At 40.3% G+C, this 10,383-nt stretch overlaps 1 protein-coding gene across 1 annotated transcript; it reads right to left on the bottom strand.

Moving 5' to 3' along the window:
* Window positions 1-325: 325 nt before the first annotated feature.
* npat (nuclear protein, ataxia-telangiectasia locus) lies at window positions 326-10,061 on the bottom strand. The gene is made up of 17 exons (XM_026377965.1): window positions 9,884-10,061; window positions 9,564-9,682; window positions 9,399-9,459; window positions 9,219-9,291; window positions 9,031-9,071; window positions 8,633-8,875; window positions 8,298-8,373; window positions 6,435-6,558; window positions 6,094-6,185; window positions 5,850-5,931; window positions 5,657-5,753; window positions 5,434-5,550; window positions 3,797-5,188; window positions 3,572-3,672; window positions 3,089-3,182; window positions 1,598-2,931; window positions 326-1,019 (listed from the first exon to the last, which is right to left on the bottom strand). Exons 1-17 carry the CDS (start codon window positions 9,918-9,920, stop codon window positions 939-941), a joined length of 4,164 nt encoding a protein of 1,387 aa, XP_026233750.1. The 5' UTR covers window positions 9,921-10,061; the 3' UTR covers window positions 326-938.
* Window positions 10,062-10,383: the final 322 nt, after the last annotated feature.

Here is a 10,383-nt window from a genome sequence, read left to right as displayed (position 1 = left end):
TTCTATTTTTTCAACCCCAATGCTGCAAACTGTACTTTGAGGGTGCTGAAGTGGTGATCTTCTTCAGAATGAGGAACAATTTATTATGAAAAGCAAACCTTGTAACTTCTTCACCACAAAAAAAAACCCAAAACAAAACAAAAAACTATTGGTTTTACAAAATTTTGGGACATTTCATCTTTTAACACACCTTTCAAGCTGTTAAACAAAATCTCTGACCAACTATGATTTTATAGTTCAATAGAAAGGGGAAAATATGTGTACACAGAATAACCGTTTCTTAGTTTTTTGTTTTTTTTTAATTAAAACAATGAATGAAGCCAGAGTATGCAAACTAGAAAAGCGGCAGCCACTGTCATGCTGAATGTTTTTGATTCTACTATATATATCTATATATATCTATATAAAAAATGAGTGTATGCCACAAAATATAACATTTGATTACCTCAGTTTTTAATTACCAAGACCTTTTCTGAACAAGACAACATTAACAGACAGCTCTTCATTAAGGTAGAGACATATTTCAAAACAAAACAAAATTAGAGTCAAATATTGACCGAGTAAATGCTTTGAGTCACCCATTTCAACAACATGCACCCATTATGTCGACGTGCCCAAACACAAATGTGCAATTATTCTGTTGGAGTACAAAACAATTATTAAAACAGAAGAATGAGGTTCAAACAAAAAAGAAAGTGCCATGGTTGGCCTACTGTTGTTGCACATAACAGGATTTTATACAGATTGTCCACGCTGAAAACTCGTCAGCCAAAGTCCGTCACTGGCTAAAGGAGCCAGTGAGGGACTGCAGCTTATAAGGTCTCAGGCAAGGACACTAATAGAAACCATAGGCACTGGTTTAGCAGATGGCTTGTTCTATTCCTGGATAGTAACCTAAGCAGGTAGTGGTATGGTAGCATCTGTTGGTGTGTCCAGTTTCACTCATCATAGTGAAGCGATGACAGGAACTTATCCACATCCAAGTCATGAGGAAAGTAATCTATAAGTTTCTTCCTTTCCTGCAGAATTAAATGGAACATCAGAATTACATCAAACTAAATTACAATCAAAATATACATTTAAATTTCTCTTTATATATTATATGTACAGGGTTCTAACTATACAAACATGCAGGATTTATATAAACCCTTTATTACCATCTAAATGAAAAAATCCAGATTTGCAGTCCTATATTTGTGTGATACTCATTACACACTGAAACACTAACCACACACACCTAAAGGTACAGTTTCCAGTGCACCTCACCTGCATGTGTCAACGAGTTTATCCTTTGTATTGTGGCCATTTTAGAGCTTTGCACACTCACCTTGTCAGGTTCAGGCCAAAACTGAGCCTAATTTCCATCAGTCTACATTATTATTAAAACAATTAAGCAAGCTGGAAACTAACATGTTGACTAGTATTGCAGGATTGTGGGAGTTGTAAATATTGTTTATGTATATTTACACCCACAACGTGAAACCTGAATAACACTGACACTGAAACAGGAGCACTGAGTGAGTTAATTGATGAGCAATAGAAAATAAGTTAGTGACTTGCTTGCACATCATCCTAACTAAATACTTGTAATACTCACCCGATCTTTCTTTTTATTGGGTGATTGTTTTAACTCTTTCTTTGCAGGTGGACTGGCTGTGGGTGAAGATTGTTTGCGTTTCTTAGAGATCTTTGAACCTGTGGTCGACTTTTCACCTACTCCCTCCTGACGCAAACTGTCCTTCAGTGGTGTCCCCGTTCTGGCAATTGCAGCACGGGAGAGAATCATAAGTGTGTGAGCAGCCATATTAATGCTGTTTTCACTGCCAGCTTCACTAGCAGGGCTGCAGGTGGGGACATCGGGGGTGTTGGGAGGCATTAGATGCTTTGGAGTTCCCTCTCCATCTTTACCCTTCTTCTGTCGAGAAGGAGTCCTGAGACAGTCACCTGACTCCTCCTGGTTATGGCCAGTTCCAGGGGTCCGAGCAAGAATAAGGTCTGAATTGCCCACCCCAGAAGTAGGAGAGTTGAGGCCCTGGATGTCCTGCAGCATCTCTGCTGCCTGCTTGGCTAGAGAGCTGGTCTTTGAGGGAGCCTTTGTAGCCATAGACTGGGTGTTAATTGTAGGCTGGATGACAACTGGAGGGCTAAAATCTCTTGATGGAGAGGGTGATGGTGTTGACTGCTGTTGCTGCTCTTGCATTCTACCCTTCATTTCATTTTCCTTGTTAGCCGTTACATTTGGCGACTCCTGAGAGGAAACCCTCTTTTCCGTACGCACCTCACAGGATTTAGCAGGAGCTTTCTCTACTGGTTCTTGCCTGCCACTCTCCTCTTTGTCCTTTCTACTTCCAGATTTCAACGCAGAATCACAGGATAGTGACTTAGTTTTTGCTTCATTACTCTTATCATGATTGTGTTTCCTGTCGACGGGTTTTGATTGCCCTCCTGATTCTGGCTTCTTCAAAGCCTCCGGTTGTGAGAAATCAGTCCTGCTTGTACTTGCACTATGAGAAACTTGGATACGAATGTTATGATCTTGTTTGCGAGAATTCTTTTTAACAGGATCTTTCTGTTGTAGACGCATAGACGCATCTGTCTCCTTCACCAAGCTTCTTTGAGCCTGTGGATCTGTTGAGCATCTGACAGTTTCTATCCTCCTCTTCGGCTTGTTGCCACCCAAGATAGTAGGCTTAGTCCTATGGGCAAGTTGTGTATTATCTTTTTCAGTCTGCTGGACAGATCGGGACATCAATGTATTTGCAGTAGAGGGCGTGGTGTTTCGTGTTGTTTCAGCAGTTTGTGGATGAACTTCTGCTGAAGACTCAAAAATTAAAATTCTCCTGTGACTGGATCCCTTTGCTGCATCCTTTTGGCTAGCAGTTTCAGCAGATGCAGGCTGAATCACTTTACCAGTCACATTTTGCTCAGTGCCTGAAATTTTGAAAAATAAGACGGTGACATGAAAACACTAAGCAGGACAGCACTGTGGACATCATTTTGTAACAAAGTAAAACACTGTTAGGCTATTTCCATGATTATACTGTATATCTGAAGCTAGAGACTTAAATACATATAACCTATAACTTACCAGCAGTTGAGGACTGTTTGACAGCTACTGTGGTTGTTTTGGGTTTGACAGATTCTGTTTGCTGTATCGGTACTGGCTTTGCCATGGCAACAAGCTGGAATAGATTGTATATAACAATATTATTTTAATGAATATTAGTGCTCTGGACAAAACTAATTGTCTACAGTCAATGAAACCTGACATGACAATATTTATTAATGAAAAATGTAATGAAAAATATACTCAGAGATGGAGGCTTAGAAATAGTGAGATTAGTTGGGACAACTTAGTTTCTAAGGACAAAATTTGTTCCGAGTAAGTAATGGAGATCTGACTGAGTTGTTCTTAACCTTTTAGGAGTAAATCTCAAGATATCCTGTTATATATAAATAGAAAATTTATGTCAGGGGCAGAGTGATAGATAAAAGTGAAAAGTGAAAATGAGAATAGGAAGAACCAGGAAAGGAAATATGAACTAATTAAGTGCAGATAATGTTACACTACCTGATTGGACACCATCTGGACGTTCCCGATAGTATTCTGCCCCATTACAGAAACGGGAAGCATCAAGGGTTTCACAGGTGATGGTAAAATCAATGCTGACCCTGCAAATAGAATTTTTTTTTTATGTAATACTGTAATTAATTAAACATAATAGTAATGTTTTGGTGAAATACAAAAAGCAGTGAACAGCATTACAGATGACTCTGTTTGTCTGTTGTCTCTTACCGGTGGAGTAGCCCTGAGAACGAGCTGGTGCATTCACTCCATACGGGTTGGTGGACAAAGGTTGTCCCTTTGAGACACCAGCAGGCAGTATCAGTTGCCTGGTTGGAGTATCTGTGGTTGGGGATTCAGACACAAGTACATAACTGGCAGCAGTTCCTTGTAGTACAGGGTTAGTTTGGGGTAGCTGAATTATATAGCTTTGCTGGGCCTGAGATGTTCCTGGTAATGGAGATGTGACCAGCGCTCCAGCCTTACTACTGAGAGGACTAGCATATGCCTCAGAGTTCTGTAACCCACTAACTGCCTGTGCTGCCTCATCCAAGTTGACCTTTGGAGTGCCGGGGCATCCAGGAGACTTTGCTGGAGAGGAAAGATAGATGGTAGGTATTTTGTCCCCAGAAATGCTTGAGATTGCCTGATTCAAGGCAGTGTCCGTAGAAGACTCCTCCTCCTGGTTATCGCTGATGATGATCTTCAAAGATACTATATTATTGGAATCAGTTGCGGCCTTTGTTGTGGTGCTGGATTCGGTGATTGAAGAATCAGGTGTTGCTGCAACTGGGGCACTGGAGGATGACAATGTGGGTGAGGTAAGTGTGGATGAGGCAGGTGTGGCTGTAAGTATTGCAGAGGTAGAAGCAGATGTGGGTGAGCCAGATGTTGTGGTGAATGGCACACCAGTTGAAGCTGGGGGTGAGACAGACACAGCTGTAACTGTGAACCGGCTAGAAGCAGATACGGAAGAGGAAGATTCAGTTGACAACGGCTGAGCATCTCCTCCACTGCTTGAAATTGACATTTGAGATAGGCCTGCAGTCGGTGTTGGAGTGTTCAGGTCAGCTGGTAAAGTGGACAAAAAAGCAGGGAGACTACTCAGAGCAGAAGAGGGAGCTGTAGAAAGTTGATCTTTAGATCCTTGTGCTTGTTTATACTCCTGTGTTTTGACCACATTACAGGCTGATATCACTAACGGCATAGTAATTGCAGCAGAGGCCCTTGTTGAGGGAACTGCAGTTGACTCACTGAGGCCAGTTGAGGTGGAGGTGCGGCTCTTCACGGAAGACTCCTGAGTAGATATGCTGCTTGAAGGAGGGGAAAGTGTACTCAGAGGTACATCAGTCTCCATTGGCGTTACACTATTATTGAACAGTAAGGCATTATTTTTCCTGTTGGAGTCCACGTCAGCAGATGAAATACCTCTGTGCTCCGGATGACTCACTAACAATGTAGGAGAACTATTTTCAATCCGTGATGCTCTGCTGCTGGGGGCAAGAGCAGTTTTCTTTAACAAGGTGGGAGCTGTAGACTTTCTGGTCTTACGATCTTGCCCAGCTCTCATTTTGACTGTCATTTGTGTTGTTTCCAAAGCAGCGGTACTGCTGTTTGTAGTGCCTTAAAAAAAAAAAAACACAACAGTAGAACATCATTTAATGTATAACCCGTTCCTGTCCATGTAGTAAATGCTTTTCCCTTTATTTTGTATTATAAATCATAAATGTGTTTTCACAGTATTGTCAATAAGATTGACACTTTTCTCACTTAAAGTTTGTATTCAAGTAACCTGTCTTGAGATGGAAGTTAATAATCAAAAGTGATGTCTCCTTTTACAGAAGCCTACTATGAAATTGTAGAACTACCTGGATCATCGGTCTGAAGGGGTCTGACTATAGATGAAGATCCAGCAGTGTCACTGTCTTCTGGAATACTGCTAACTTCTCCATCACCTGGGTCTCCATCAGGGAATTTGGTTTTATCTGCAAATGCAAATGTTTGTTATAAAGTAACTGTCAGAGAATGTTTTTTATATGCTGTACAAGACACAGCTGTAACAAGTGAACAAGTGAAAAGAACTATAATTACTGTAATCAAAGAGGTCAAAGAGGGCTTGGAAAGCTGGATCAGACTCTGTTTGCTCCAAAATATCATGAATGGCATCATCACTCATGTGGATTTCCCCCTGTTTAACAACATATAGGGAAATACGTTACAGAAAGAAGAAAACAAAATTATAGTATGAAGTTGTACTGGTTTAAGTATTTATACTCTTCAGCACCTGTAAGCCAAGAATTTCATCTATAGACTGGTCGGCCTCCACAGTACTTGAAGAGGTTTTTGATGTTTGGGGTGTTGGCTCACTGACATTAGAGATGAAACAAAGAAGAAAACATTAAAACCTTTTTTTTTAAACTTGCTTGAAAACATGTCACAACTTGACTGAATCTGAAAAGAAAAATATACGAATAATCTATCGTGACAACATACACAGAGACAATACCAAGTTCCAACTCAGCACTTACTTGGCAAGGATTTTGTTGATGTTTTCAGCAAGTTTCTCTTGTAATAATCTGTCCCCCAGTATTTTATCACGTGCATTTTGTATCACAAGTTGCTGTGGAAATGGAACATTACATGGACATATTTCATAAAATGTATTATTCACAAATCAGCAAAACATCAATACTTTCAAGAAAAATGTCATGTAAAAAGTTAAATGTATGAAGAATCATGTCATTCACCCTATTTAACCAGAAATGAAAGCATTTATTTTACAATACAGTCCAGGATCTTTGTATGAGTGCAAAAAGTTTGTGTTTATTCCAAAAGTCTCAATGTTGAGGAGACCCACAGATCTACTCACAGGAAAATTCTCATCAACAACCTCTTCAGGCTGGGGTTCTGCATTGAGGCTACAGACAGTTGTGGCAGATCTGCCAGAGCCACTTGACCCACTCTGGGCACCACTTCTCTTTCTGGGAGTTTCCCTGAAGGCAGCAGAAAATAATATAGAATTGTCAGTCAACATGCAGAAAGCTTGAACAACACAATATGAATGCTTCACATAAAATAATGTTGTAATGGTATGTGAACCCTTTGGGATTACATGGAGTTTTGCATGAATTGGTCATAAAATGTGTTCCGATCTTCATCTAACTCACAACAATACAAAAACACAGTCTGCTGAAAATAATAATACACAAACATTATATGTTTTCATGTTTTTATTTAACATAACATGTAAACATTCACAGTGCAGGGTGGAAAAAGTATGTGAACCTTTGGACTTAATAACTGCTTGACCCTTCTTTGGCAGCCACAACCTCAACCAGACGTTTCCTGTAGTTGCACTTCAGACTTGCACAATGATCTGGAGTAATTTTGGACAACTCTGTAGCAATATTCTTGGGATGTCTGGTGTGAATGGCTCTCTTAAGGTCATGCCACAGCATTTCAATCAGGTTGAGGTCAGGACTCTGACTGGGCCACTCCAGAAGGTGTATTTTGTTCTGTTGAAGCTATTCTTTTGTTGAATTACTTGTATGCTTTGGATCATTGTCCTGTTGCATCTCCCATCCTCTGCGGAGCTTCAGTTGGCGGACAGATGGTCTTACGTTTTCCTGCAAAATGTCTTGATAAACTCTGGAATTCATTTTTCCATCAATGACAATCCGTCCAGGCCTTGAGGCAGCAAAGTAGCCCAAAACCATGATGCTCCCTCCGCCATGTTTACAGTGGGGATGAGGTTTTGATGTTGGTGTGCTGTGCCTTTTTTTCTCCAAACATAGTGCTGTGTGTTTTTTCCAAACAACTCAATTTTGGTTTCATCTGTCCACAGAATATTTTGCCAGTAGTGCTGTGGAACATCCAGGTGCTCTTTTGCAAACTTCAAACGTGCTGCAATATTTTTTTGGACAGCAATGGCTTCCTCCGTGGTGTCCTCCCATGTACTCCATTCTTGTTTGATGTTTTCCTTATTGTAGATGTGTCAACTACTAATGTTAGCATGTGCCAGAGATTTCTGTAAGTCTTTAGCTGACACTCTAGGATTCTTCTTTACCTCATTCAGCATTCTGCGCTGTGCTCTTGCAGTCATCTTTACAGGACAACCACGCCTAGGGAGAGTAGCAACAGTGCTGAACTTTCTCCATTTGTAGACAGTCTGTCTTACCGTGGACACATGAACATCAAGGCTTTTGGAGATACTTTTGTAACCCTTTCCTGCTTCATGCAAGTCAACAATTCTTGATTGTAGGTCTTCTGAGAGCTCTTTTCTGCGAGGCATGGTTCACATCAGGCAGTGCTTCTTGAAACCAGTAAACCCAAAACTGGTGTGTGTTTTTAAAGGGCAAGACAGCTTTCAGCAACACATCCAATATCATCACACTGATTGGACTCAAGGTTGGCTCACTCCTGGTTCCAATTAGCTCTTGGAGAAGTTATTAGGCTAGGGGTTCACATACTTTTTCCACCATGCACTGTGAATGTTTACATGTTATGTTTGATAAAAACCTGAAAACATATAATGTTTGTGTAGTAGTATTTTAAGCAGGCTGTGTTTTTAGAAGTACAAGCACAGGTATTTATAAAGTAATGACTTTGTGCCCCTATAAGTCATGAAAGTGTGACAGTGAGCCAGCATGCACAATACCAGACCCCTAAAATTGAAGCAGCCAATGGAATTTGCTACTACTATTTGTAATACAACAAAAATAATACTCCTTACCATTTCCGTCGTCCAGGAGACATTGGTCCTGGATTTAACCTTTGTTCTGAGATGATTATCTGTACAGATGAATCCTCTGTAATTGACAAATAATTTCAAGTTATTTTGTGCCTATAAATATATTTTTTGCAGAAAACTGCAACTCTAAAATGTATGTTTTATTTCCTGTATTGATGAAGTGATGATCATCACAGCTAAAAATGTGAATAATAAATTAATTTGTTGAGAAATATTTAAGTAAACTCAAAGAATGACTGGACTAGAGGTGAAAACTCTGCAAACTGCAACTACATTATTCAGAAAGTAAAGCATATCCATAGATCTGTAATACTGACTGGGCATGTTTAGTTGTCGGTTGCCATCATGGATTTGCTGGGGTGTCCCACTGCCAGAAGCTGGTCTGGTCTGCAGAGCAGTGTAGCTTATGGGAGTGGAGTGATTGATTATGCTGTGAGAGGTGTGTGCAGGGCTGATGATGGAGCTTGTTTCAGAAACGGAGGAGCAGATGACACCAGCAGTTGAAGCCACAGCCAGGACCCGCTGTCTGGCCATGTTTGCTACTCCAATGCGTGAACGTGCTGCAATAGACAGCAGCCATTAAATAAAAGGTCTAAGCAAAACTTGAGCTAATGCAGTTAACTTAGACAATGCAATCAATATAGTACTTCTGGTTATATTTTAAATCAACGTGTTGAGAGTGGCATAGGTAAATAAAATAAAACAAGGCTCTTACTTCTTTGATTTGCTGATATAGCTGGTGAATTCTGCAGTGACCTATGGAAAAAAATAGAATATAAAAGAATATAAGCAATACACATCTCATATAAAGTCAACCTTCAAAAGAACTGAGATTGTGGTTGGTTTCAAACTAAAATACTAGATTTGCAGTGATTTACGATAATGAAACTTGAAGCTCATTACTTGATCTGGTTTAGTGTAAAATCCAGCTTTTTCCACAAGGAGGTCAACATTGCAGGCACCTCATGACAAGACTCTAATGAAGGAAATTTACAAATTACCAACAATACACACAGAAGAACACATGTACAACTTAAATGTACTGCTAAATGTAATGGTGGGAGCAATATCAGAAAATCTTACCTTTTGTTTTGGCAGCCACATACTCGTTTAAGATGGTCGTTAGGCCCTTCCCAAAGACAGACTGTTGGGAAAACAATGAATCATAGGTGGGCTTTGTATCTTTATCTGTAGGCCATTCAGTTGACAGTTTGTGTAAGAACATATCAGAGAAAAATTAATACTTACAAATACACAAGCAGGAATAGTCCCATCTGCTGTGGTGTGCTCGGCATACTCCTTCAGATTTGGGCTCTCATGAATAAAAGCTTGGCTTGTAGCGGTCAGTCCCTCTTCTTGGAGATACCCTAAAGAAAGACACGAACCATTTGACATTTAGCTACCAAGTTAGAGATACAAAGCGGCACCGTAAGACTTTAAAAACAAATTGTTAGTCAAAATACGCTGCGTGTTTGTCGCTGCCTGTCGACAGTTCACTGCGTTAAGGTCTGAGTCGTTGTTTACAGTGCAGCATTGTTTGCTAACGCTAACGTCACAGATTAACTTACCCAAAACGAGCCGAGCAACGTCGGATGGTAGCAACATGTCTAATGGTAAATATACAGCGTGTAGTAGTGGAGAGTTAGCTACATCTTAAAAAGTCTCAAAAATCCATTATACAGCGCCAAATAAAAAAATGTCATTGGTCTTATTGTGAAAGCGACGCACTGAGGGAACTGCACTCAAAAGGCGGGGAACTCAAGTCACTGTAACCCGGAAGTACCCAAACCCTGCCGATTGGAATCCTGGTAGTTGTAGTTCAATCCGAAATGTCCACCTTAGCTGTGCTTTATTAGTTGCTATAGACATATGGGAGATTGTAATGTATAAATATATAACTTTGCATGTTTTTTATTAGTACAATATGACAATACTCACAATGACTGCGGCTCTGTTGCGATGTTAAAAGACGCCTTAACGGACTCACTAATTACTAGCCGTGACCTGGATGTGATGTGTCTCCTCAACACAACTGCGGGGCGGCAATTTCCTGCGTGGTGGTGTGGCG

This window comes from Anabas testudineus, chromosome 13, assembly GCF_900324465.2.
Source record: "Anabas testudineus chromosome 13, fAnaTes1.2, whole genome shotgun sequence".
NCBI lineage: Eukaryota > Metazoa > Chordata > Actinopteri > Anabantiformes > Anabantidae > Anabas > Anabas testudineus.
Note: the sequence above shows the minus strand (reverse complement) of the source record. Positions and strands in the feature narration are given on the sequence as shown.